Raw genomic sequence first — 27,919 nt, 5'->3', positions numbered from 1 at the left:
AAAGCAACAATAACACATTTCTGTATTCAAAGCTAAGTTTCAACAATAAGCTGAATAAAGAGACTAAAATTCACATGGGTCACTGAACAATGTGGGGGTAGTGGGTGGAACTGAATAGATGCTCCCTAATCCTCCTGCCCTCTGCACAGAGCACATTATGGTTACAAACCGTACATTCCAGCAGCCAACACCTGGGCTGCACAGCAAGTTGGGGTTTTTCAGCATATTCTCATTTTGGAGTACCTGAAGCTCATTGGGAGAAGGCTATGACTGTAAATACTTTAACTTTCAAATCAGTAACATTATCAGCTAGAAGAGAACAAAGACTTCTCACTCCAGAAAGACACATGGGCTGTCAGTGGAAGCAGCAGTCTGTAGTGTAGAATTTTAAGTGAGGCTGAGTAAAGGACTATTGGGACAATTTTGGGGACTTCAAGCTGAAACATTAAACCCTCTTCCTGCATATATACAGAAGTAATAACTTAGGCACAACAGTCTGAAAAAGAAAAGACCACAATGTTGTACCCTTTGCATCTTCTCCAAGTATCTGTAATTCAGAGAATTAAAGCAATACTTTTAACTTCGATGCACTGATAAATCTAATCACAAGACATTTCTAACATGAATGGATTTCACCCCTCCACTTTGGAGAGCGGGACATGGCAGATAAAGAAGAAAGCACTCTGGCTTCAGCTGAACACACAACTGCAATTCATTCAAGCTGTTTGGCCAACACCAGAAACCATGAGATCCAAGCCTGATTAGTTATTACACAGAGAAGAACCCTTGAATTGAGTTACAGCCTTTTTGTTAGCTACCATGTAATTTTATTTTTAACACATGCTACATAATTTGTAGTGTTTGTTGTAACTAATTCTTTACTGCTGGTTCTTCTACTGAATAAACTAATTACATCTACTGCATTCTAAACCTGAACCATCAGTTTAAAATTACTTACATAAAATAATGTATTTTGCCAAATGAAAGCATGAGAGCCAAACCTATCAGTAGTGATGTTTCACTGAACGAAATTCAACTCTGTAAGCCATAAGTTCTTATGCTCACCAAGTCAAAGGCCAGCACATTATTTGACAGAAAATTATTACCAAATTTATAGCAGGTCGGTGGTAAAAGGTTACAAAACAGAGCTAAGATGTGATTTCACAATTGGTGTGTCAATTTAAGCTTACACATCTGCCAAAACAGACTCTGTCATTCTCATCATCCCTGCAGTTCTTCCATCCTTTCCTTTTGCTGGCATTCATACGCACGTGAAAATGTGGTGAGCTGTCCATGGATTTGATACAAGTAGTTACTGGCTGAATTTCAGCCAGATAAGTACAAAACAGCTTGCTGGAAGGCACTAGGATTGCTGGTGTTGACTGTGTAGCAGTAGATGAAGACAGAACTTCCCCTTTTGGCATCAGCATAGAACTTGGATCGCATTAGGCTGTGTATTTACGACGACTTCAGGGAGTACTTAACCAGGATACATTTGCTACCTCCAAGCACAGGTACAACCACAGGAGAACAGCGCTGGAAACACCATGAAAGAAACACAGATACTTCCTTTCTTCCCTAAATTCCTTCATGTGACTGCAGAGCTCAATATATTCAACTACGAATCCCTACCCTCTTTACTTTTCATGTAGTTACTGTTACCGCCAAAAATATAACTACAAGGGCATATGCAGACAGGACAGTACTAAAAAAAATTAAATCTGATCATGATGGAGTCAAGGAAGGGGAAGACTAGAGAAGTAACTAGAAACACATGCAACACCACTGAACTTCACTTACAAGAGCTCACTGGTAGTAAAATTTGATGGTGGGACTTTATTGTTTGTTTTAAAAGATAAGCTCGCTAAACAAACGCATTCTGAATGTCACGTATTGCTTTTATTGCCACAAGGATTAGGAACTACAAGCTCAGATTGCATTTTCCCAGTTGCCATAAAATGTTAGGCAAAAAGACTGCCTGTGTGCCAAGAACAGTTGAGCATTACTGCAGGCCTCAGGTCTCCATCCAAATCCAACACATCCAACAAAAATGGACTATAAACTACCATAGTCTACTGCTTGCCGTGTTTTCAGGGTAACAAAAAAAAAAAAACCAAACCAGAGAACTGACCTCAATTTAGCCAAAGCACCACTCTTAGACAATTCCATGAAACCAAGAATTGCCAGTATTTATGCACAGACCACACAAGATCAAGACTTCCCAATAACAGAAACATAAGAACAAAAACAAAAGGGAGCAATAATCAAATTAAACAAGGACTGACACAAGTAGGAGCTAAGACCAAAAAATGCAGCTGAACAGAACAAGCTGGATTACTGTCCAAAGCCTGAGGAAGGGTTGTGATCCTCTCTCCTCCTTGCTCCCACAGCTACCTCTAGACAGAGCATTTCTGTTTGGGTTTTGTTAAGGGTAGAGAAAAGGACACAAATGCGATCACAAGACTCTGAACGACCCTACTGACATGTTAGGTTTTGGGTTTTAATATTGAAACTACAGATAATCTAAGTACCAGTACTGTAAACTCTGCTGACAAATAGCCTGATATTTGAACAAACAATAATCCAAATTCCAAGTTACCTGAGAGATCACAATAATTTACATTCAAAATACAGTAACCCAAAGAGAATTTTTTTAAAAAATACTTACTTTTAGGCTGGTTTTGACTGTGCTGTTGTGGCTTTAAGAACAAATGTTTGAGTAAGAGGGCCACTGCTATCTGAGCCATACTGTGCTTCTCAAGCCATTTTACATTTCATTAGGCAATATCACCTGAACTTCTAGCAGGAATGAAAAACACCAGTGAGACCCTTTAATGCAGAACACTCACATACTCACTGCAATCCTTCTAGATGCATGCAAGCACCTGGCATATAGAAATTTTACTGACACTATGGTCAGATTTTACCATTTCTATGGAGAGCTAGTACAAACAAACTACAGAGATGCCTTATTGGCAAAGCCATTGAAAAGGCACAGCAGACTATTGTAGACAGCTTTTTATTCTTCCTGTTCAGAGTCCTTCTATGCTTTTTCGCTACTAATATATTCCAGAAACAAGACACAGTGAGCTGCATGTAATTATCTTACTCAATTTCCATACAACGGACATTTCTTTTATTGCATAAACCCACATATTCCCATCTTCTCCTTTAAAAATGGAGATAGTGAGTGGTTAGGTAATTACAGCTGTCATGGAGGGTTTGACAAATAACTTTTCTGCTCAATGTATGCTTTAGTCCACTGGGAAACCTGTCAAATAATGACATCAGAGTCTACACTAACACTGGCAAAATGCAACTGTGCTTCCTTTCATATTTAACTCAGGTGGTTTATAGACCTTCCTTTTCCTATTCCGTGGTCAAGAACATGAGTGGAATGAACAAATGAGTTGTAACTCAGATAAAATGGGGAGAGATAACGAATGTTAAATGAAAGTATGAAAGAAAAAGAAAAGTATGAAAGCATACCCTTCATTTGATAATGAAGAAGCTTGCTCATTCTTCATCATCAATGAGCTTTGTAAACCTGAGTCACTTCCTAAAATCCCAATTAAGCTGTAAGGGAGGAGTATAAAGGAATGAGACACTTTTTCAATATCTATGGTATTAGTTACTACTATACTGCATTTCTTGCACATGAGCCATCCCTCACATATGAGAACATGAGATGGACGACTGCATCACGCACTGCAGGGTTACCTTCCTGCTAATCCATGCCAAAGCTTTCCAGCACAGACTATCCCATCTTCAATTTGATTTTATATGTGGCCTTAATTCCAGTACAAAACAACAAGAAATTCACTACTGCTTTACTGTCTGCTGAAGTTATTTGCTCGGTTCTGAGAATAACCTTGAGCACTGATCTTGGTTTAAAAAGTCATGTGTGGGCCTTCATCATCTGGAAGACAGCAGTGCCCAGAAGCAGTCAAGGCTCTGACATGACTAGAGGACCCACTTTCCAGTGAAAAGTTTAGTGACTGAAGAAAACTGTTAATGAGGAACTTAATTTTTCCACTGATACCGAAAAGAAATACCGTATTAAGTTCAAAAATAAAGTGCAGCAAACCTGACCTGGTTTTGCCACTCTGATGACTGTTTAGCGAGTGGTTAACAATGGTACCTAGCAGCTATTATGGCTTGGGCACCAGGGTTAGTATTAGTCAAATCTGAACCCATAGACGGTCCAAAGAAATAGGATCTTCCCATTGACTTAACATCTGAAAATGTATCTTGTGGCTGACATCACCCACCATCATCCTCAAAATCCACAGAGCACACAACTAAACTTGATCAAGCCTCTAATCTCTCACACCCTGTTCCTACTGACCTGCTTTGCTGGTTCACCTGCGTTGAGAGCAGCTTCCAGCCAAGGCCAGTAGATCTGCTAGGGCTTGAGGCAGTGTGAGATCCTGGTTTTCCGGCAGGGTAGTTACATTAATGAGGGATGTGATTCGTTCCCACCACATAAGCATCGATGTGGTTACACTGACATGCAGTTACTTTTATTGCTACAAGAATGGGAATGAGCTATATCAGTGTATGATTCACACTACAGAGGTGTCTATTGAAGCACATGAGGAGGAAGGTTTGCACATCATTGTCTCATCTTCAGTTTTGTAACAATTTGTAGTTTGGGAGCAATTCCAGTGATTTTTATGAAACACAGACATGCTCCACCTCATGTGCTTGGAGTCTGTGGCACAGCATGTAGGGAGGCACTTGGGAGTCTACATTCTCGGGTGTTGTTTAATGTGTTTCCTTTAAGTGTTTATAACACCTAACACACGCGCACATTGTTTCATATTATTTGTGGTTACTTCCATACAAAAGAACTGTAAGTCTCCCATGAATGAAACTGTGCTCAGTGTTATTCAAAACAAAAAACTAACAGAACAGACCACGCTAAAAAAAACCCCACAAGATGAAGTTATTCACAGCAGCCTTCAAAACAGAGAATTTAAACATAATGTGTGTCCCCACACGCACTCAATAAGCTTTGCTTCTTACAACTTAAGAACAGTTCCAGCTTTTTTCTAAGGTTCATTGTGATGATAAACACACAAAAGTGTATGGCATGCTCTGCTACTTATTAGCATTTAATGCTTCTTGAACAACTACAATGCAAATATTCATCACAATAGATGGGAACCTTGGTGGGAACAAGAATTCCCACAAATTGTTTAAGAGTACAGTAAATGAATAGTGCTATAAACAAAAAGCCCAAACCTCTCACAAAACTGTATGCCGCGTTTGCTTACAGATTAGTCCACACATTCATTGTGCAACTGCACTTGTACAAATGAAACAAAAAACACCCCAAAAATTTATATCCCAACAAGAAGCGTTTTCTATGTATAGATGTGTTCAAGACAAGCAAACCAAGTTGTCTCAAGGTTTGCTTGAGTTTTCATGAGTGTTTCTTTCGTTAGTGAAAGATTTTTGCATAAGTAGGATGTTACAGGACAGAGTATGAAGTCAAGACAATTTTAAAGAAGGTTCCGTTTTGAATTACTTAACTGACAGTGTAACCAACATACTTACTAACAAACATGGTAACTTGAAAAAAAAGTGATGTTGGAAGCTTAATTCTAAGCTTTAAGGCTACAACTCAATACTAAAGTCTAAATGACTAGATTTCAAAGCTACAAACAGATGGCATGCTGACACCTTTTAAAGTTACTTGTACTTCACTTACACAACTGCACAATCAAAATAAACTAAATCTGCTCTGTATCATGTATTAAGAAGATTTCTACATCCTGCACAAACTCTCATTTCCCAAGTCTCATCTCTCTATTTAGTACAATAATATGCAAACACAAATGTGTTTTCACTTCTGATCCAGGTACTTAAAGGCAAGGTATACATTTTTTAGTCTATTCGTATGAATACTTTTAAGGAACAGAGAGGACAAAAGCCCTATTGCTTACTGCACCTTGTAAAGTATTTAATAATCTTTAATATCCTTAAATCCATGTTATATAGGAGAAAAAAAGAAAAGGGCTGTGGTTATATAAACAGTGTTTTCCATATCTGCTTGTGGCTGTTTGAAATGACAATAACAGAAGCATAAGAGCTTACAGAGCTTATAAGAAATAGCTTCTTTAGCATACACACACCTGACAGCCCTTCTTGGAAAGTTGGTCTCCCGTGTCAGCAGGACAAGATGAGAGATTGTGAGGGCGCACACGTATGTGTATATACACACACTCACAAATAGGTGTATCAGAGAAGGAACAAGACTGGCTAAAACCACAGCAGCGAGCAGCAATACTGAGAAAAACCTCACAACGCTTTTTAAAACAACTCTCCATAAGGTAAACATTTTAGAGCAGAGATAATAAAGAAAAAAGCCCCTACAAATGGGAGAGATCTCATCAGACGGGCAGAGGAAGAACCCTGCCACAGCTCCTCCATCCTGCCTCAGCCGAGGAGAGGAAGGGCGGAAAGCGAAGGGAGGAGGCGAAACCAGCTTCAATTTAACGAAGAGACAGCAAACTGGTCACCTCAGACTCAGTCCTGAGCAGGGGGCTAGCTGGGCAGCCAGGACCCCCAGACCCTCTCCGAGAGCCCCCGCTCCCCTGCCCCACTGCCTCGCCCCCCTCACGCCCCGTCCCTCACCAGCCTGGGTGGTGTCGCTGAGATCGTGGTTGGCAGCGCTGGCCCGCGGGTAGTCCCGCAGTTTTCTGCCGCTCAAACTGAGGGTCCCGCTGACCGCCGCTTCTTCTAGGGCTCTGTCCAAGGAGCGGCTCCAGGAGCCCGGAGCCGAGGGACCAGGCGGAGCAGGACAAGCCGCGGGCATCACGGCACAGCCGCCCTCCGGCGCCGCCATTTCCCCGCCACAGCCCGCTCGGACAGCGCATGACAGAGCGCGCGGCAGGGGCGCATGCGCGGCCGCCGCCCGGCGGCACCGGCAGCGCGCGAACGCCGCGTCAAAGCGCCCGGGGCCGGCGCGTGCTCGGGGCCGGCGCGTGCTCGGGGCCGGCGCGTGCTCGGGGCCGGCGCGTGCTCGGGGCCGGCGCGTGCTCGGGGCCGGCGCGTGCTCGGGGCCGGCGCGTGCTCGGGGCCGGCGCGTGCTCGGGGCCGGCGCGTGCTCGGGGCGCGTCTTCCCGCCCGCCTCGGCTCAGCCAGCGTGCGAAGGGGGCCCCTGGACACGCCTCTACACCGGCTGAAACTGTTAAAAATTCTAGTTTACCCGCCAAGGTGGGACGCCACAGGTTGGCTGTTGGGTGAGCATCACTCACAGCTGCTGGGCCCGTTCCAGCAGCAAACCAAGGGTAGAGTGCGCACATCTCAGCTAAGCGGGAAATGCAACAACTGCTTCACGTTTTCTAACTTAAGGATTGATGACATTAAAAGGTCACACCCTTTGCGACATCCTAATAAATACCATCTTGCCCTCCTGCTTTCACTGAACCCACCCGATGCTGCAGCCAACACACCTGAGCTGGTAATGAAGAACAAAGGCTGCCAATATCTAAGTAATCACAAGGCAATAGCAAGGCAATCACAATATTTAACACCTTATCAAATATATTTACAGGCAGTATTTTGTCCTGCATTGACGATTAATAGCAGCATTTCCACTGCATATGCCTCCTGCTGGCACAGCACTCCCAGACACGGCCGTGGGAGCTGCTCGGGCTGTTCCTGCAGCACAAGGTGTTGATGACAGCGATTCTCGCTATCAAGACATGTCACAGCAACAATCAGTGCTTGGACTGACACATCTGGTATTCTCATCACATCAAACCACTAAATTAGGCAGTGCTACTGAAACATTAATTAGTAGCTGACACATTTAAATGCAAGTGAGCCTCTACACTGCCATTCCAAGAAGTGCTTCCTCGTCAGAGTATTAAGAGTGTGAGCCCTCTTTTATGTTAGGTTGCTTTCTGCTGTGTTCTTTGAAATATTTAATAAAAATTTAACCAATAAGAAACCCTTGCAGGCTATCAGAAAATTCACATAACCAGGTTACTGCCCAGGTGGTTATAACAGGAACAAGACAATATGAAACCTGTAACTTTTTATTTAAAAAAAAATTAACAGCTTCAGAATAGATCAAACGTAGTAACTTCTCCAAAAAATACCAAAAGGTACAGTGTAAAGCATCTTCTCATTAAATACAAACTAGCATTTTTTGATGCACTGCATCAATGTTTTGCATCTAGGTTGATGCAAAAGAATTTTTTTTTGTTGCATCCTGGCACATGGAAAACGTATACACTGAAACAGGATGACTGACTACACTTCATCTACTCAAACTCTAACAGTGGGACATTTATTAAAAAAAAAAAATCCTACTAGTAATTGAGAAAGAAACCTTAACACCATTACATTTAGTTTGCTTCTGCTAAGGTATATTTTTCAACATTAAAAATAAGGGTTTAAGTCCTATTTAGCTTAGCATCAGAGTGCACTCTGACTTCAAAACTATACAAAAAAAAGCCCTTCTGCTGTCAAATGCTCTTCAAGGCTGAACTTGCCAGTATATGCTAGTTAACTTGGAATTTGAGATAAAAACACATGGAAACCAACTCTGTCCAATGTAAATTCTTCAAGAATGTGAAAAGGAGTTAAACCAGCTTCAAACACCATAAACATTCCTGGATGCAGCAAAGCCAGCCACTCTTCTGCCTGACTGTACCTAACCCTCCCTGCCAAACAGCAGTGCCAAGATCACCAGTTCCTGGTCTGGAAGCAGTTCTGAAGAGGTGCCCCAGTTTTAGGGATTACATAAATTCAGATTGAGGATGGCCCAGTTGTTACTGTCCTGCATATTCTGATGCCCAAAACTATGCTTAAAGCAGGTGGCTACATGTTCCTCCCTAATGCCTTACACATGCTGGCAAACTGAGGGCTTTCCTCCAGCAATGTTCCTCAGTTTCAGACATTTCCAGATGTCTGACCACTTCGGATCAGCTTCACATCTTACCTCTCTTTGGTATAAACAAACAAGTGCCATGAGATTGCTTGCCTCCAGCTATTTTTAAGAGTCAGAGAAAATGCTCTGGGGCAAGGTATGCAGGATGAGAATCCAGTATCTGGGAGGGTAAGAAACTACCATACTGCTGACTTCCTTGGGAACTGCTGTATTTTCTCCTATCAAATTATTCAAAAACATTACGTTATTGCATTAAGTTTGTGAAAAACCTTCCAAAGAGAAATAAAAATCAAAATTTTAAGAAGAAGACAGATAAACTCCATTTACAGAGGAGGATGATGAAGTTGAGCTATTTGGAATATAAAGGACTCTCACACTGCCTCTGCAGTATTCCTCCAATATGGTATATGGTCTGGACCACTTTTAAGGATAAGAGTAGAATAGTCTCCATCCCAGTTACAAATTTTGGGTCTCAGCTAACAGCTTTATTCATGAACGTGAGGATGCAAAACAGTTTTCAAGAAAGGAAAAAAATGGAACTTTAAAAGCACAAAGAAGTACAGAACCAATGCTCCCATGAAAAATGCCGCTACATCGCTACCAAAGTATCCATGGACTGAGGCTCTGTGCTAAACTGGAGTCTGAAAGAGAGCTCAAAGGCAGTCCCTAAAAAACCCTAAAATGGGGTTTGTAATTAAACACTTAAACAATCTTTACTAAAACAGAGGGGTCAAAGAACTCAGCTGGGCAACAGAATCTTTTCCAACCAGGTGATGGTGCCACTATGGCGGATCAGTTTCTCTCCACTTTTTCTCCCTCAGGGCACCAAGTCTTTTACCATTCCAAGTAAAAGTAATAAAAAGAGATAGCTCTGCCACCATCTTAGCAAGATGTCTGGAGAATTCTAGTGACATATGCTGTATTCTTCTGCCCACTTTTATCTCAGGGTCTTAGGTAGGTGGGCTCAATGCCCAAGTCCATCTGCCAGGTTAGCCCACTGTTACAAAACGGCTTCCTTTGTTCTGAGACAGTGCTGTCCTCTGCTCCTTCAGGATCCCAAATCGTTCGTTCAACGTCATCCCTGTCTGAAAAATAAAGTCATTTAACCAAAACTTTAAAGGTGTTGGGTTAATTTAATCAAAGTAATGAAGACAGAATAACTCTTTCTTCAGTCTGTATCATCACTTGACTCCTTAGTTGCCTCACTTAGCTACTTTGTCACTTCCCACACCATTTAAAAATCAGATTGGACTACACATCAAGAGCTTGCATTCTCAGAATTCACTAATAACACAAGGTATATAATGTCAATACTCAAAGCCTACTCAAAATATTGTAAGTTAAACTGAGGACAGACAGACTGAAAAAAGGAACTTCCAGTACACATTTCCCCACACAGATTTTCTGCAACTTCAACAAATGCAGTATTTTCACCATTTTAATGCAGGTTGCTTTCCAGCTTACTCAGCTGAGGCAACAAGCTGAAGTCTAATCCAAAAGTTCAATTAATTTTACAGTACAGTGGTAGACTATTTCTGACATACTTCTTATTCCTGATGGAACAAATGAAAATCAATGCCCTGACTCCATGCAGTTTTCTACAGCTGGTACTAAAGAGCTGATTACAAGAACAGCATCTAACTCTGTCACCCTCTAAGAATTCCTTCAATGACAGCATTAGGATTGCTGTACCAAATTGCCTGTGTACACGGAACCTGTGAAAAATTGCTCATCTTTCAAGCCTTTACATCATCACATTTAATTTTTTTTCCTAGATGGACAGCAAAAGTTGCCGTATAAATTCGGCTGCCAGGGCTCCATGCAGGTCACACAGCTGAAAGCAGCTCATCCCTGAATTACTCACAGTTGCTGATATAAGCACAGCAGGAACACTAGAAGCCTTTCAGAAATATTCAACATTTTAAATCCCATTTAAATCACGTGGGCATGCAAGGCACAAACTAGAAGAACAGGAACAGTGAGTTTAGCTACTTGCTTGAAGTTACACAGCAAGTTAGCAGAAAGACCGGAAGTGGAAATGAAGTAGTTCCTAGTTCCCTCTTTCTGTCACTAGCGAGTCCAGGAGGAAAGTGCCTCACTGGCTTTTATTCAAACTACTTCCACAGTTACAAAAACTGCATTTACCTGTTTTCCAACACTATTTATATCAAACTGCAACGGAACACCTTTTGGAATCTTCTTCTCTTCAGACTGGTCCCTCTTCATCAGAAATGGCGGCACAGGACTACGAGTTAATCGTAATTTCTGGGAACTGTGAAAGAACAATGTTACAAAGGGCATGATGAACCTGTGTTTTATGTAAGAAAGCCTTAATGCTGACAGAGGTGTGAGTTTTTCATCAAACCATTTGACCAGGCTGGCTGAAGAGCTGGAGGGCACAAATTCAAGAAGGTAAGTCAGGCAGAACTAAAAAAGGAACCATTTGTTATTGTTATCAGACAGAAGAGTCCCAACAGAAAACCATCCTATTTTTTATCTGCAATTCTACTGACAAACATGTAATTTGTGGTTAATTAATCCTCTAATACAAAAAATAAAAATCAGTACAGTCTTCCTTACTTATAAAATGCTACCAAGAAAATGCTACTCAAGACATTTTTAAAATATACCACCTATAAACAACAGTACCATCAACTTCCCGAAGACAAATACAGCAATGCTCTCTTTAAGCATAAGTCCAGCAGTATTTTTATGAATCAGGAAGGAACTGTTACCGTCACTCATCAAGTAAGTGCTCATTCATTTCAACCCAGAGAGGGGCAGAAAACAGCTACGACATGGCCTGACTTGGAAGGGACAGACAAGGTGAAAATCTAGCAGCCCACCACTCTTCCACTGTATAGCACATCAAGCTCCTAACTGGGAGATGATGTGTGAGATCCAGCTCAAACACAGCTCAGAAACACTCAGAAAGGGGCCAGACTTAAAAGCCTTCACAAGAAGCTGTGACTTTGAGGTCACCTGAAACTCTAGCAGCAAGGAACTTGCTAAATGGTTCAAAGCAGCAATTTCATTTACGTTCAGAACATTTCAGAACTTATTTGAAAACTCACATTGGGCTTATGATTGCTCCTGGGTTGTCAATAGACACAGTCAGGATCCCTCCACTTGTAGTAGAAGTTCGCCATCTAGTTTGAAAACACAAAAATCACTTACAAAACCTGTGCAGAGATTTCAGTCAGGGTATCTTTAAAGGTATGTCCAAAATACTGGCCAGCAAAGAATGCGCAAGCTTTCAGAAGGTTGGCCAGTACAAAGACCACATGCAGCCACAAGACACTTGGCTACTGAATCTTGTACCTTTTACATTACCTACATCTATTCAGGAGAGCACTAAATCACAAGCTGTCAAGGTGCACCACAACTACATCACTGACCCAAGAGTTCACTTTTTTAAAACATTGTTTCCTTGCAACAGATGGGGCCAAAATGGCCCTAACAGCAAATCCAAGAGGTGACAGACTGCACTCTGTGGCACCTGCTGCTTTCTCAGCCTGTTGTATTCCCAAAGAAACATCCTGCAAAGAGCCCAGCAGGCACAGAATGATATGGGAAGAGTGCGTGGGGAAGAGCCCAGTGGCCTCATTGGGCTCTGCTTTTTTCATTTCTAAACTGCTTCACAGGCTTATATGCATATTAAATAAAAGGAAAATTACAACAAGAGCTCAGGAGAACACTGACATTTGAATTTTTCTTCCAATCTATGCAGTATTCATGAGTGCTAGAGATTAGAGCGATCCTCTTGCCACCTTCCCCCTCATTCCTGTAAATGGCTTATGGAAACCAACTCCTCCTGGTTAAATTAGAAGATAATTTAGGAAATAACTGAGAATAGGGAGAGGATCACTGTCACTCTAGTTGATGGGCCTAGAGGGGAAAAAATCCACCCCCCTTCTATTATCATAGCCAGGAAGTCTGAGCTAAAATGCAAATCTTATGTGTTACAAAACTGAAGTTTTCCAAATTAGATACTTACTGACGAGTTCTCTTTACTGTCTGATTATCAAGATCATCTGTTGACTGCACTTGGGCCTGCACCTGAAAACATATCAATACAGACACCAGATTTGAATACTGTTTCAATTCCTACTGCAGCAGCTGGAAATACAGAAGTTCAAAAATAGAAGTTTAAAGCTGTTTGTACACTCTGCACAAACAGGGTTGTACTTTCAGAGGGACTTCAAAGATAAGAGTCCTCTGACCTTCATAACACACTGAAAAGGAATTACTTTAAGAACACAAAATGATTTAAACAAAACTGCCAATACAGCAATGGCAACATTCTGGAGGACTATGTCAGCTAAGATACATCAAAATATTACTATACTAGCAAGAAAAGTCTGTCTAGTTCCTGATCCTGCCTGTAATTTTGCAATCCATCTGAAAGGAACACAGCAGCTACTTACAGTCACAACTATGGCAGACGTAGAATGAGGGCACAAATAAAAACGAAAACCACCACTTTTCATTCACTGTGCACTCTCTAATCTCTCGATCCTACTAACTAAAAAATCCTTAAATAACCAAAATAACTGAAATAAATAACCCCGAAGTAACTAAAAAAGCAAACCAAACCATAATCAGATTCTAAAATGTATTTGTGCTCTATTCTTCACCCAAACGCAACTTTTGAAAGCTGGGCAGTGCTTTCTAACATTAACTTTTAAAAGGAAAAATTAATATCTTGTAACTACCCTGAAACACAGACAAGTTTCATGCCCCTCAGAATAGCTCAATTGCACTGGAATGTGAAGGAAGGCTCAGTGGATTACAGTAACTAAAGAGAACAAGTGCACTTCCCTAGAAGAACCTGTTGCTATTTCCCAGTCCACCTGAAGTTTCTACTTAGACCTGATATTTGAAGTTGATTCACTAATATCACTGTTACAGGTTAGCTTAGAACCTGTGGTACAATTGCCTTGTTCTTCCAAAATCTGTATTACCTTCAGGCCCCTTCTAAACAGGAAAGTTGCTTGACGAGTATCTTTCTGCTGATTTAGTTTGTTTCCAATTCTGACAAAAGTGGAAGGCATGTTATTCCTGTAATATTTATTAAAAAATATAGTTATAAAAGGCTCCACAGGGAACACCTCAGAGAGGCTACTATGGAAGTCAAAGAAATGCCCAAAACATCCAGAAGGACATCTGCAGTGCTGCCTCTTTGAGGCTGAATGCTTCAGTTGGGATAGTCTCCTTACACACTAAGAATGAAACACATCACTCATAAATGGAGAAATCACTGTTGGTACATTGAAGCCTAATGTTCATACAACACAGGACAATATAGTCATTAATTCTGCTCTTCACTTTGCTGAGTATCTTCCAGCACTTTAAACATTGTCGATTAGATGAAAAAAAAAATTAAAGGAAGTTTGTTTACCGTTTTCATGATATGGTCGCATAGTGAAACCCACTTCGGTTGCAGTTTATAACACGTGTTAATTACAGCACAAATAAAACATGCAATGGCTTCCCTGAAGCTGCAGATGGCACCAGCTTCCATAAAGGCATTTAGAAAGTTCACTAAACCATGGCTGACACTTCCGAGCTATCAAAATTCACAGTGGCCATTTCCATGTAGCATCATAAAACACAGAATGGTTTGGGTTGGAAGGGACCTTAAAGATCCCCTAGATTCAACCCCCCCTGCCATGGGCAGAGACACCTTCTACAAGATCAGGTTGCTCAAATACAGGCTGCCTGTGATTTAACTGAAAGCAGAATACCACATGCTCAAAAATAGAGGTACTTCCTGAGTGCTCTACATCGTAACAAACATCTGGCTTTATATTGAGACCATGTCTGTCACATTCTTGGCTTCCAGATTTGTAGAACTTCACCCATAAGGTGGTCTTGACCATATTGTTACTGCCAGTACCTATTGTCTTCTCTTAGCCTCAGTCCTGTCAAACAAGATTCACTACAGAAAGTTGCCAAGGAGTGTTCAAAAAGCAGACTTGGTATTTTACCTCCTGTTTAGCAGGGCAGGCCTCCTGAGGGCAGGAGCTTGTTTTCTCTGCATTTCAGATTGTCTCTGCAGGTTTGTTTTCCTTTTCAAGACTGGGTAATTCCGTTGTGCATTCTTAAAAACCAACAAACATATACAGCATAATGTATACTGTACACACAAACATTTTTCTTTCAGTTTCCATTTACAAACCGTGATTAGAATACACTTGGCTTTGCCTATCTTTCACAGTCTAGTGTAATTTGAAAATACCTTCTACAATTTCATTAATTCTATATTCTCCACATCCTCAGGAGAAAACAAAAAGCATCAGACATTAGCAGCTATTTTTTCATTACCATATCTCCCCAAACTAACAAAAATCCATGCTCCACATGTCTCAAAATTAGTCTTCTTGAATCTGAAAGCAACCCCCATTCTACAATACTGAATGAGATGAAGCAGGCAACAATGCACTGGAGCAGTGCAGAGAAGGGAGCCTACTGATGGAGTTTAGTATTCTGCAAAAACTTTCGTTTTTGTAACAGCACATGCTTAGCACCTGCAGGTTGGCTGAATCATTGGTCTGTAAGAAAACCAATTTTCCTCATAAAATACAGTAATTCCCTCCATACTCACACAGAATATACTTCTGTACTTCAACTCTCATGACTTGCAACCCAACTACGCATTAGAAACTACTTTCACACCCAGTCATTATCCAGCCCACTCAAAACAAACAAGAACTCAGCTAACACATTCTCAATTCGATAAAAGCTTGTACCATATGTCTCCATTTTATATTTCAGTAACAATGTTCTGAAGCGCTTGTCTTTCATTTTTGTAACCTGTTCTGACACGAATCACCAGGGTTGCATTAATTACCTTCTCACTCAGTGGCTGTCTGTTCAGAGGACTGATTCCTTTGTGTGAACCCACAGCTTTCTTGGCTGCCAGGCCAGTTATAACTCCGTAAGAACGCTTCTTCCCTGCTATCTTCTTTCTGCGCCCCAAACGATTCTTACCATAACCTGCAACAAGCAGATAAAGTTCAACAATTCCTCCCGGAAGAAAAAGATTAATGCTTTAAGATGCCTTGCAGGCAGCACAAGTTATTTGGCTGCACACTTCAAGCCTTAGAGTTGAGATCACAACTACACTTGAAGACAATTTGGTCACTCAGTTGTTTTAGCAGGTCTGGCCCAAGCCCCAGCACAGCAATGATCAGCTTCTCATACAAAGCATAGCTTTGCTCTAGCTAATTGCATTAATTTCTGTTGAAAATGTCTTATTCGACATGTCTACAGGAAGAACTTAGGAATCTTCTAGCATAGAAAACTACCAAAATACTCTGAAATGGGACTTCATCAAGTACTGAGTAATATAAAACCAAACCAAACAAAAAGTCCCTCAGCTTCCTACTCATTCAGCAAACTTCAAATTGCCAGTTTAATTTAGAAGGAAAAAAAACCAAAACAGCTTAAAAGATTATTTATTTAAATCAGTGGTTCCCAAGACATGACTTAAGAGGAAAGAACATAGCAATTGGCCCACAAAATCACATTAAACAGCACATGAATCGTATCACATTTGAAGTGTTTTCAATTTGAAGTCTGCATGGCAGTGCAGCCAAACTGAGGATTGAAAACAGCTTTTGAATATAAAAGGCTTGTAAGTCTGAGGTCTGTAGTATCTCCAGTTACCAGGGTTTGATTAACCCTGTCTGGAGTCATTTAGCTTCATGCTATGAATACAGAGCATGTTCAAATTTTGTCACCAAGCACCCTCCCCTCTAGAACCTCAGACTGCAAAACAAATTTAAGACTAAGGAGTCAGCTCTCCAGCAACAGACACATCTAGTTTTAACATATCTGACTTAACAGCACTGATAATAAAGCTGTGCTTCCTCATGACACAAGCCATGACATGGGGTAAGCCACCGATCAGAACCCAGCTCAGATCAATTTGCCATGGAGAACTGCTGTGTACACACATTTTGTGGCTGGTTAGCAAATGCTCTTCTTTTCCAAGAGAAAAGCTGAGAAACAGGGTTGTTTAGGCTGAAATGGACTTCACAAGCTCTATAGACCAACCTCTGCTCAAGTAAATGAAAACATCCAAGTTAGCTCAGGCTGCACAGGGCTTTGTGCAGTTGCATTCTGTTTATCACCAAGGACAACTTTTATTTAAATGAACAACGCTCCTCTCTCTGTTTTTACCCCCAAAAGCTGAATAGAATCCCATCTCAAGTTCCTCTCTTCTTTCCAGAAAGTTTGGCAGCCACTTCTAAAACAAGGAATTGAACACTGTGGATCATTTGTGGTTTCTGAAGTTGTCCACAGAGGATTTGCTACTTATCCGAGTAACTTCAATAGCAAGAGAGTAGCAATAAATCTACTGGTAAGCTACTAATGACTAGAATGCTCAGAAAACCTATTTAATGTCACCTTCTGCTTAAAAACAATATAAGAGATTTGTTTTCAATGGGAGAAACTGTGCAGAGCTGTATAGGGGGGAACAGTTGAATATATTCACAGTGTTTCAAGATGTCAGGAATCTGGCAATTTTACAAAGAAATTGTTTGCCTTTTTCCTAGAACATAGGCAGGCAAGCTGGTAAGGTTCCAGCAGAGAAAACTAACTGCCCAAAACAGTAGTATTTAGAGTTTCATGTTTACAGATCAAGTTTCTCCTAAAATTCTAAATCCTAATACTTGTTTCTTTTGTGCTCTTTTGATGATAAACAACTGCACTTGACAACTGCAGTTATAAACAGAGCCTACGTGTTCTATAATCTACAACTTAAATTCACTTACTCTTCACCCACACAAATATCCTCACATTCGGGCTGAGAGATGTAAATTTTTTTCCAGTCCTGTCACCAATTTATTAGAGATGTACAAGTAACACAGTTGTGTAGGCCTGCATAGAAACCAAAACTCCTCTGAGCCCTGAGTAACACAACATTCCACTGATCCCTAAAGACATTTGTGTCTAAGATACTAAAGAGGAGCTGCTGCTACAACAAATACTAAGCAAGACAAAGATAACACAGGGATCATTGTGAGTATACCAGACAGACGTGTCTTTGTTTTAAAGGAATGCTACTAAACAAGAAATTGCATGAATTAACCTAAACACCTAATTAGCTCATATTGAGGTGGTAAGCTTTCTTTTCAGACAGTATTTTTCCATATTTTGATCATGGGTATTAAATAGATACTTTTCAAAACTAATTGCAAGCAAAACCAGCCTGTACTTCAAGCAGGAACTATCCACGTACTGGATTAAAGCCTGGAAATCATTCTCAACTGACTCCTGTGTATCAAAAACCCCATGAGTTACTCAGGGGAACCTACAGCAAAGCTGTTATTGTGCACTTATCCTCTCTTCACTCCCTGCCTATATGGTGTTTTTCCCCTTTTTGTACTCCACTGTTAAAACACTGGCTTCTCCTTTTTGTATTCTACTGTAAAACCACTGGCTTAAGAAGGCTGACACAGTACTTCCTTTGCATCCCAAGCTCCTACCAGGAAAAGCCAACTCAGACTCTGCACTATCCATTTAAATATTCCTGAGCCAGCATCACAGTCTACAGAAACAGATACTTTGGGGAGGCCTACAAAGAGAATTCTACCCAGCAAATATGAATATGCTTTTCTTTTGCACAAAGCTCTGAGCTCTGGCAAGGCCTCCACATCTCCCAATACACAGCCTTTAGCATAAGCACTTGTTCTGTCCATCTCTGAGAAGGGGCAAAGTATGATCACAATTTCGAAAATTAAAATTAATTTGAAGAATCAGAAAGCAAGCCAATTCTTCCCTGAGTCAAAGACAGTCCCTCAAGCATCTAAGCTCCCTGGTGGCCAAACGTCAATTACTTTCTCACACTGAATCAGAAACAAAACCAAATAGATTTTAAAAACCCCTGAATTATAATCAAAAGCGTGACATATTACACTATTTGAAAGACACATGAACTGACCATGTCAATCCATACATTTCATTATGCTACCTTTCAGCTCAAAAAAGATAATATGGAATCCATGTTATGTTTGGCACGCATACCTTTCTGCTGTTGGATTCCCCACTTGGAGCCTTGTGAACTAAACTGTCGAGCTCGATTCTGCTGAAGCCCTCTTTTTATTTTGGGAGAATATTGCTTTCTCTCTTCTTTCTTGTTCAGCTTGATTATATCATCTACAAGAAGAAAAAAGAAAAACTGACATACTGTATAAAATTTGACATACTGAATAAAAACCCCGAGCAGCCTGGAGTCACAGGAGACAGACCAGTCAATCCTGCAAAGGCAGCACATACAAGTTAAGGTTCCAGAAACATTAGCACTACAAACATCCAGTCCCTGTTACGTCTTACAGAACCTACTCTATAATATGATGCCCCAGCCAAAGGGAAGCAGTTGCATACATCCAGACAATGCAAGAGGCTTGGAAGATCATGGCATTAAGCCCAGCACTAAATTTTAATTTGAATGACTCCATTAGGTTTTGTATATTGTTAAAGAAAATGTAAATCCAATCTCATTCCCAGACTTTGCAGAGTCCAGATAAAATGTCAATTCCAGCCTTAGTTCTTTCATCCTAAGCTACTTAAAAAAGATCACACAGAGACAACTCAGGCCATCAGTTATCTTCAGATGTTCACCAAGGCTGAAATGATGGGGAAAAAAGCAAGCAAGACATCTCTTCCCAGGAATCTACAATCCAAAGCAACCACCTTATCTATAGTTCAGGGAAACCATCTCAGAAAAGTTATTAATCAGTTCAAGAATGTGTGAGAAACAAGCTGATGAAAAGTGAACAGCAGGTCTGTCCAGTACAAATTATGCTACACCAGTTTGATTTCCTTCACTGACCTGGTAGCCAGCTCAGAAGAAAAGAGAAAAGCAAAAGGTGTGGCAGCTTTCATCTGTCAGCTTGTTCACAAGAACACCTTAAAGGAAATTGTCAAATTGTGTTTACTGCATCTTTATCATGAGAGCACAACTCATAAAAAATGTCATGTTTCAATAGGGAACCTCCACAAATATGTGGACAGTCTTTTTTCAGTCAAGGAGAGATGGAAATGGGGTTACTGTGTTTGTGGCTGAGTTCAAATGGACTAATAAGGGGTAGAACAGAGAAAACAGTGTAAAAAACATAAATACCAAAATCACAACACTGTTATTCAATGGTCTGCATCCTGTTAAAGGAAAGCTAAGAGAAAATTAGCTCACTTTGCTGCAAAAATGATTGAATTTCAGATAAAATCTACTAGGACAAGGAACACTGACACAGGTTACTCAGGGTTTGATATCTACAGCATCTTCTTTACCAAAGGGGTTGTCCCTGAAGCAAGGATTCCAAACTATCCTTTTATACACAAAGGAAACCAAAGCCACTTCAAACACTTCATGCTTCACAGTTCATCTGCTTCATCTTAAATCCTATTTTTGCAAGCTACTGCACACAAGGTTACAACTTTTTAAACAAAAGCACTTAAGTTTCATAAGTATATTAAGGACATACGGGACTTCATGCATTTGTTAGAGCAGCCACACTGAAGCCTTCTCCTATCTTGCCTGAGATCAGAGACCACAATTACAGCTAGCACAGCAGAGTTATCAATCATACCAAACAGTATCAAACTGGAAGCTCAGCTGCAGATGAGCTGCACAAAACACAACCATGTTTAATCTTTATTACTATATGAGAATTTACTCAACACCAAGATCTCAAATCTTAAAATCTTCTAGATTAAAGTCATGTCAGTTTCTTTGATATCACACTAGATGTGGGACTGCATCTCCTCTTTGGTTATACCAGACACAGACACTTTTGGGGACAGCAGCCATGGGTGACAAGATTCTCATACACCCAAAGAAGCTGAGGAACACACCTGCTTCACAACACCACTTTAGAAAAAAAACCATCCTCATGACACTACAATACTCCTTTGCAATCTGCTACTAGCTAATGGCCAGGACATGTAGCAGTGACTGACTGCAAGGTTGACTTGGCCAGGAAACATCAAAATATCTGAAAACACAATGAGCCAGGATCAATAATTCTATTAGCAATCCTGAAAACAAAGATTGTGTGCTGTAAATAAAAACAGATTTATAGTTTTCTATGAATGCTATAACACTACTCTACATTCAAACTCTAAACATCATTTCACAAGATATCTCCACTGCACAAAGAAGTCCACTGAATTATTTACAGAGGGAAAAATTGCACAAATCCTCTTATTTTACGGTGGCCCACAAAGGCCAAATCCACCATTAATAATTTCAGTTTACACTGTGATTCTGCTTTTTGAAGAAAGTCTTCTGACAGCACCAATCTATCATGCTCTGGTAGCATCACAGAGCAGTCTTGGAGTGTACAAAACCAATTTTAAAATTTTTTTTCTAATAAAAGTAAACTGGAAGATGCAGCCCAAGAACACACCAAATTGTCCCTGACTGTTAAGGGGACTCAGTACACAGGACCAGAACAGAACTTCTCTGAGATACCTCACTGAAGTATCTACAGTGTGGATGTCAGTTTCTCGGACATGCTGGAGACACAGCTCTGCAGGTTTGTAATGAGTCTGTGCAACTTCCTAACACACACACCCTGCAATAGGAGGGCAGGGGACAACGGGGTAGATTATCACAGGAAAGTACGTGGTAGACGCGACGTCATGCTTGGTGTGACTGGTCTTATACTGCAAAGGGGTTAGACGGGAGACTTGCCACTGCCGACTTCCAAACCTGAGAAGAATAAAAAGGCCAGGCCAGCTGAGAGACCACCAAACCTCCCCCATCTCTGTTGTTACAAGCCCCAGGCGAGGCCCTGGAACGCTCCCCGAGGGCCACCCAGCCAAAAGCCCAAGTACCGAGGGCCTCACTGGGCCAAACGCAGGCAGTGCCCCGGGCTGCGGCCTACTCAGACCACCAAGCGGCACAAAGGGGCCCCGGCTCTTCCCCGCCACGGATCGCAACCCCCGGGTCCCCGCTGCTCCCGGTGACACGGCCGGGACTCGCTCCCGTGCCCAGCCCCCGGCGCCACCCGCGCCCCTCCGGCGCTCTCGCTGTGGGAGGGTCCCGTCCTTTCCCCTCCCCACCCCCCCGCCCTCGTTGGTTCCGCCCGCGCCGGTGCCCGGCACAGCCCCGTTGGTTCGTTCCGCCCGTCCCCGGCGTTTGGTTCAGTCCGAGCCCCCCGCCCTGTCGCCCACAGCGGCCGCCCCAGTCCCGCTCCTCACCCAGGGACATGTCGATCTTCTCCAGGCTCTCGCCGCCGCCGTGCCGGGCCCCCGCCGCGGCCGAAGAGCCCGGGAGCGGTGCCGTAGCCCCGAACGCGCTCATGGCCGCCTCCCTCAGAGCGCACCACCCCCCCCGCCGGTCCCGCGCATGCGCAGCAGCTCCGCCCAGCCCAAGGCACAGACGCCCGCGGTGGGGAGCGGCGCTGCCGCCCCTGTGGCACCGCGCCTCCTGGCGGCCGGGAGGAGCAGGTACAGCGGGCGGGGGGCGATGCCGGGGGCGCGGGGACCCGCGGGGAGCTGGCGGCCGCTTCCAGGAGGGGCTTCTCCAGAGGCAGTGTCCTTGGGAAGAGTGAGTGGCACATCGGGCTGGGGCCGGCGAGTGGCGGGGGGCCTGGGCAGCAGAGCGGCAGGCAGGGTGCGGGGTGCAGGGGGCTGGCGGACAGGGCAGTTGTGCCGCAGGGCACGGAGTCCTGGGCTGGCTGCAGACCTGATGGAGTGCTGAGCTGGGCCACGGCGGTGACTGGAGGCATGGAGCCCCTCTCCTATGAAGACAGGTTGAGGGATTTGGGGGTTGTCAGCCTGGAGAAGACAAGGCTCCGGGAGATCTCATTACAGACTTCCAGTACTTGAAAGGGCATATAGGAAAGATGGGGACAGATTTTTTCATCAGCGTTTGTTGCAATAGGACAAGGGGTGATGGCTTTAAACCGAAAGAGGGTCGATTTAGACTGGCTATATATATATAGATATATCTCATTTTTTACAATGAGAGTGGTAGAACACTGGCACAGATTGCCCAGGGAGGTGGTGGATGCCCTATCCCTGGAAACACTCAAGGTCAGGTTGAATGTGGCTCTGAGCAGCCTGATCTAGTTGAAAATGTCCCTGGTGACGGCAGGGAGGTTGGACTACATGACCTCTAAATGTCCCCTCCAATCCAACCATTCTATGTTGCCGGGTAGGGAAGGGTGTTCAGCTGAGAAGCTGAAAATGTGCCTTTCCCTGTGACCCCAGTGCAGTTGAGAGAAATAATCTGTTCTGTGAACAACAAAACCAATGCAGGGTGGTTTTGAGCAGAATTATATTTTCAAATTTCAAACAGCAGAGTTCAAACCAGGTTCCTGTTTCAAAATACCATGTAAGGCTTAAAATTACTACTTAAACCCAGAACAGTGTGTCCATAGGTACTTTGTTCTCTTTGGGTTCTTTTCAGAGTTGTTATCTTCTCCAGTTTTTGGTCAGAATCATGTGACTGAGAAGTTCAGAAGAGGAATTGTTTTTTTAACAAGGAATCTAGTGAAGCCTTTCCCTCCTCCCTGTATATTTGCAGTCTTTGGAGCTGTGGGTATTGGTGGGTCAGCAGTACACATGTGCCTAGTGGGCAGCTGGCTGCTGCCAAACAAGTTACATGTAACAGGGCTACATCTTTTTTACACAACAGCATTTTCTTCATTTGACACTCCATTACAGTTAAGGGATAGTAATTATCTCTGGAATTTTTACATCTTGCTCATGGTTGGTTGAAATTGGCCAGTGAGTTCCAGAGAGAGAAAAGGAAGAAGCAGATGGACTGACAAGGTGATCACAGAGAATGAACTTGCTTCAGAACCCAGGCAGTAAAAGTTGAAAGTCCACATCCATTTCCCCTGCTCACAGTGGTCACCTGGTGTTACTGTCCATGTCTCCCCGAGTTTTCTGTGGATGCTGTGCTGAGACTGCCATTCTAAAGGTGACTTCCTTCGCCATGACCCAAGGACAGCTCGTTTTAGGGTCTGCCTGCCTTGCCTCCAGAGGGGGAGCTCCATACCGAGACTGCAGCGACTGTATTGTAGATGCCCTTGGGTAGGGATAATTATTTCCATACATGACCTTGCACACACCTCCTTCCCGCAGGAACACTCCACATTTCTTTAATTGCCCACATATTCCATATGTGCATTTGCTAAAATAAACATTCTGTGGCAAGTGCAATATCCCGAGTACCTGAGACACAACGAGCTCCTGTGCATGTAATCCCTGTCACAGCTCTGTCTTGCTGTGCTGGGAGCTACCTGCACTGAAATACTCTGCAGGCCTTAAGAATGGGAGATCTCTCTAGGAGTGTTACCATGACAGGCAAGAATAAGAGGAGTCAGTTGAGGCTTTCTGTCCTCATCTGTCCTGTACTAGACTGTTGACAAGGCCTTGCTCTCTCCATCTACACTCTTTATCAATCTCTTTTAAAATAAGGCAAAAAATGTGTTTCTGGGTGTTCCTCCTGCTGCTTTCTACTGTCTAGAAGAGAATGGCTCAGTTACTGTCACAGGACACCTCCAGCTAGTGAGAGATTTTCCTTCAGGCAGGAGAAACTCGTGACCCCAGTGCTGGAGGCTGACAGTTCCACCTTGTTTTCTTCTCTGTGTTCTCCATGGGCAGCAGAACTTCAGACACGGAGTCTTGGACCCACAGATTTGATAACTTTTGATAACATTTTCCCCCAGATGACAACTGAGATTGGATGACAAGTGATTGATGACAAGTAGGAGGTTCTTATAATCAGGCTACATTTCTGAAGCAAATATGCTATTGCCAGATTACCAAGAACTACTAATAATAGAGGTGCCAAAAGATGTATTTTAAAAAAAGCCTTAAGTCAAATTTCTGTGAGGCTGTAGGGTGCAGCTCCATCTGGGGACTGCATCACACCAATAAACAAATGCTCTGTTTACCCCAAACAAACATGTGAACTGCAAAGGTGGCAGATGCTGCCTGTCCTCGTGACAAGTGGAAATCAGACAAAATCCATGAGTTGTATTTATTATCCAAACAGGACACCAGCTGTCTGCTGCTCAGCACAACAGAAAACCAGGCAAAAGTTGTGATCCTGAAGAGTATTTTCTTTCTGTGCTCAGAATGGCTGGGGATCACAAAGGCAACCATGCGAACATCAGCTCTTGGTTTGCTGTGTGGCTCTCGGGAGTGCGTCAGCATCCAGCCAAGTGACAAAGCTTCCATGTGGCATTGAGACCTACAAAGAACCAGTATTTTAACTGTGTGAAGTCCAGTATGACTGGACTTCCAGTATGACTCAGCTGTGCTGAGATTGTAACACGGTGTAACTGAAGCACCCACAGGCTGTAGTAAATTTTGGGTCTGGTGCTTTCCTGGGCTTCCCACACACATTTCCTGAGAACCAGTTGTCTCCTCACAGAAATGAGACCTCATGGCTTGTCTGCCCAGTTACCCCTGCTGTTTCAGTAGGAGGAATTGCGGAGGAATTGTGGAGGAATTGCGGAACAGATGTTACCTGCTGAACATGCAGAAATTCTTGGGACAAAGTGTAAAAATTACCAAGCAGAAATAACACCCAAGGATCAAGTGCTAAGCACACTCAAAGATTTAAAGCCAGATGGACTGTCTAGTCCAAGCTGAATGTTGTGAGCTGTGAAATATCACACCTGCTTTGATCCCATATTTATACAGACATAACATACCTTTACAATTGTTCACCTCTATTGGCACTTCTTAAATTTTACACTGGAGGATTAATGTCCAGTTTAACCTCAGTGCAGATCCAGAAGCTCACGTCTGTGTGTGACCACAAGCTTTTTATTGATGGTTTTTTATATGCTTTCTAAATTGATGTGGGCACTGACAATAGTTAAGTAAACAATGACTATAATTAACATATGCAAAACAACATAATGAAGCGGGGAAATGGAGATTTTTTTTCCTGAAGAAATTTAAAAAGTCACCGTTGGGCAACATCCAGGCTATTTCTGACTTGTGGAGCTAGAAGAATGTTGTAATTCCTGGTGGAGGAGCTAAATTGGATCTGTTAGCTTTATCTGTATGCTCCATTTCACCAGATGCGCTCATCCAACAATCACAATAGTCCTAATGACTTGATTTCCTCCAGTGTGTTTACAGTGAGAGTCAACACAGTCTGATGCCCTGAGACCTAACATGCCATGTACAGGCAGTGTTTTCAATCGGTGCAGTAGGCTCTATGAAAAGAAATTTCTGCCTGATGACCTGGCTCAAGTTGTTGTTCCACACTTGTATACAATTACTGTGCATGAGGAGTCCTGGTCTCTTCATTAAGCACCTTCTGAAAAATATGTTATTTTTATCAAGAACAGCACTATAGAACCCGGTACCCCCATGTGCTGCAGGAGTACTGTACTGGTAAAATAAATCACATAGAAAATGTCAGGCCAAGGGGTGCTTTTTCATGTATGCAGCATATATTTATCCTTACAAGTAACAGTTATAGGGAATTTCCATTGTACAAATGCCTAGCTTTGGTTTCTGAGGCGTCAGACAACTCCAGAGACGTGTCTAGGTTTTATCTCTGATAGTAATTTGTCATTGACTATTCTCAGTCTGAAGGCAGCAGCATCACTTTTTCCTTTTTGAAGTTTCATTTCACTGCATTTCGGTGGAAGGTACATCTTACTCTGCTGTATTTTTCACATCCACCTTACAGTGGGAGGTAGGACAGAACCCTCTTTCCTTTTCCCTGTCTCTGCAGGTGTGATCAGTGCGTGAGCTGTCCCTCAGGGACACGTCGTTTAGTTTTTTCCCCTTGCCATCACATTTTCCTCATTCCGCCCGAGGCAGGATTTGGTAAGGGTTATCTCAGCAATCACTGTGCTTTTTCCCGGAGCTTCGAAGTCGGGGTCGCACCGAAAGCTCCGGGGCGGGGGAGGCTGAAGCGGACCGCCCGCCGTGGCGCCCGGTGCACGCCGGGAGCTGCAGTCCGCCGCACCACCGGGTGCGCCGGGGGGCGCGGTGCACGCCGGGAGTTGTAGTCCGCGGGTGCGGCGGGGCGGGGCGGGCGCTCGCCCCTCCCGCGTGACGGTGTCGCGGTGGCGGCGGCGGCGCGGCCGCGCGCGCGCCCGGGATGGAGATCGGGCCCCGCGCGGGGCACGCGGAGAGCAGGTGGGGCAGCGCGCGGCGGAACACGCGCGGGAGGGGCGGGTGCGGGTGTCCCGGGGACGCGGGCCGCGTAGGCGCCCGTCGGAGGCGTGACACGGGGCGCGGGTGTGACACGGCGCGCAGCGCCAGTGCCGGCGGTGCGGGGCAGCGTGTGCGCGCCGGGGGGCGGCAGGGTCCTGTGTGTGCACGCGTGGGGTGACGCACAGGCGCGCGCGCGCGCGCGTGTGTGTGCGTGTGTAAATGTATCCAGGACGCGGCGCGGGATGGGCGTGCAGGAACGCGGGTGGCAGCAGTGCCAGCAGGCGCGTGGTGCCTGGGAAGCAGTAGGGATGCGCAGGGGATGCTCCTGGAAGAGCTCACGTCCTGCGTGGGTGTGTGAGAGTGTGCGCACAGCCAGCACCAGGGCGGAGGTGTGGGGGTATCGGGGGGCGATCAGGGCAGGAACAACCCTCCCGTGAGTTGGATCAGTGCTTGCTGAGTGTGACACTGCCCCCGGCTCCGTCCCTCGTGGCACACAGTGGGCCGGGCTGTCAGAGCCGTAACCCACCCGAGGCCAGCGCATCACTCTATTCCATGGCCTGGGCAGGAGTCTTGGCCGCTGGAGAGGCAGTGACGGCTACGGATGTGCGCCCTCAATACCTGATGCTCTGTCCCCGCTCTGTCCTCCATCAGTAATGGCCAACACAGCAGCTGCCAGGCCTCTGCTTCACGCACCTTGAGCTTAGGGGCGAAACCACCCCGCCCTGACGCCACTCTGCCACCGTTCCGGTGACTCTGCAGCTTGCTGCTCTGGGATCCTTATCTCCTGTCCCTCCTGGCAGTCGTCTGCATCCCCTCTTCTAGGTGCTGGGCAGAAATGTATTTATTTTTCTCTTT

General features: G+C 43.6%; 3 protein-coding genes across 23 annotated transcripts in view; 1 reads left to right on the top strand and 2 right to left on the bottom strand.

The window, feature by feature from the left end:
* The window catches only part of LRCH3 (leucine rich repeats and calponin homology domain containing 3), a 62,774-nt gene extending 55,891 nt beyond the window's left edge, over positions 1-6,883 (bottom strand). For all 15 annotated transcript variants that reach the window (XM_048315040.1, XM_048315053.1, XM_048315038.1 and 12 more), the window contains exon 1: positions 6,643-6,883. In XM_048315040.1, coding sequence (XP_048170997.1) covers positions 6,643-6,853 — 211 coding nt within the window. In that variant the 5' untranslated portion in view covers positions 6,854-6,883. The remainder of the gene's footprint in view (positions 1-6,642) is intronic.
* Positions 6,884-8,035: 1,152 nt separating this feature from the next.
* FYTTD1 (forty-two-three domain containing 1) lies at positions 8,036-22,266 on the bottom strand. Of its 2 annotated transcripts, XM_048314880.1 has the most exons (9): positions 22,124-22,266; positions 18,944-19,075; positions 15,762-15,907; positions 14,899-15,011; positions 13,873-13,969; positions 12,906-12,967; positions 11,983-12,057; positions 11,054-11,180; positions 8,036-9,993 (listed from the first exon to the last, which is right to left on the bottom strand). In XM_048314880.1, exons 1-9 carry the CDS (start codon positions 22,224-22,226, stop codon positions 9,898-9,900), a joined length of 951 nt encoding a protein of 316 aa, XP_048170837.1. In that variant the 5' UTR covers positions 22,227-22,266; the 3' UTR covers positions 8,036-9,897. The 2 variants fall into 2 exon arrangements, with proteins under 2 accessions (XP_048170837.1, XP_048170836.1); XM_048314879.1 differs by lacking the exon at positions 22,124-22,266 and having other exon boundaries at positions 18,944-19,702.
* Positions 22,267-22,297: 31 nt separating this feature from the next.
* Positions 22,298-27,919, top strand: part of RUBCN (rubicon autophagy regulator) — a 30,794-nt gene continuing 25,172 nt past the window's right edge. For 4 of the 6 annotated variants that reach the window (XM_048314872.1, XM_048314869.1, XM_048314871.1 and 1 more), the window contains exon 1: positions 22,298-22,372. Coding sequence is in view for 1 of the 6 variants with exons in the window: in XM_048314870.1 (XP_048170827.1) it covers positions 27,009-27,046 (38 nt within the window). In the remaining 5 variants the exon portion in view is untranslated. Of the gene's footprint in view, positions 22,373-22,399; positions 22,473-26,970; positions 27,047-27,919 lie in introns of those variants that run through there. The other 2 variants (XM_048314875.1, XM_048314870.1) reach the window with 2 other exon arrangements.

Source organism: Corvus hawaiiensis, chromosome 10 (assembly GCF_020740725.1).
Source record: "Corvus hawaiiensis isolate bCorHaw1 chromosome 10, bCorHaw1.pri.cur, whole genome shotgun sequence".
Classification (NCBI taxonomy): domain Eukaryota; kingdom Metazoa; phylum Chordata; class Aves; order Passeriformes; family Corvidae; genus Corvus; species Corvus hawaiiensis.
The sequence above is the reverse complement of the archived record's forward strand: the minus strand, read 5'-3'. Positions and strand labels throughout refer to the sequence as shown.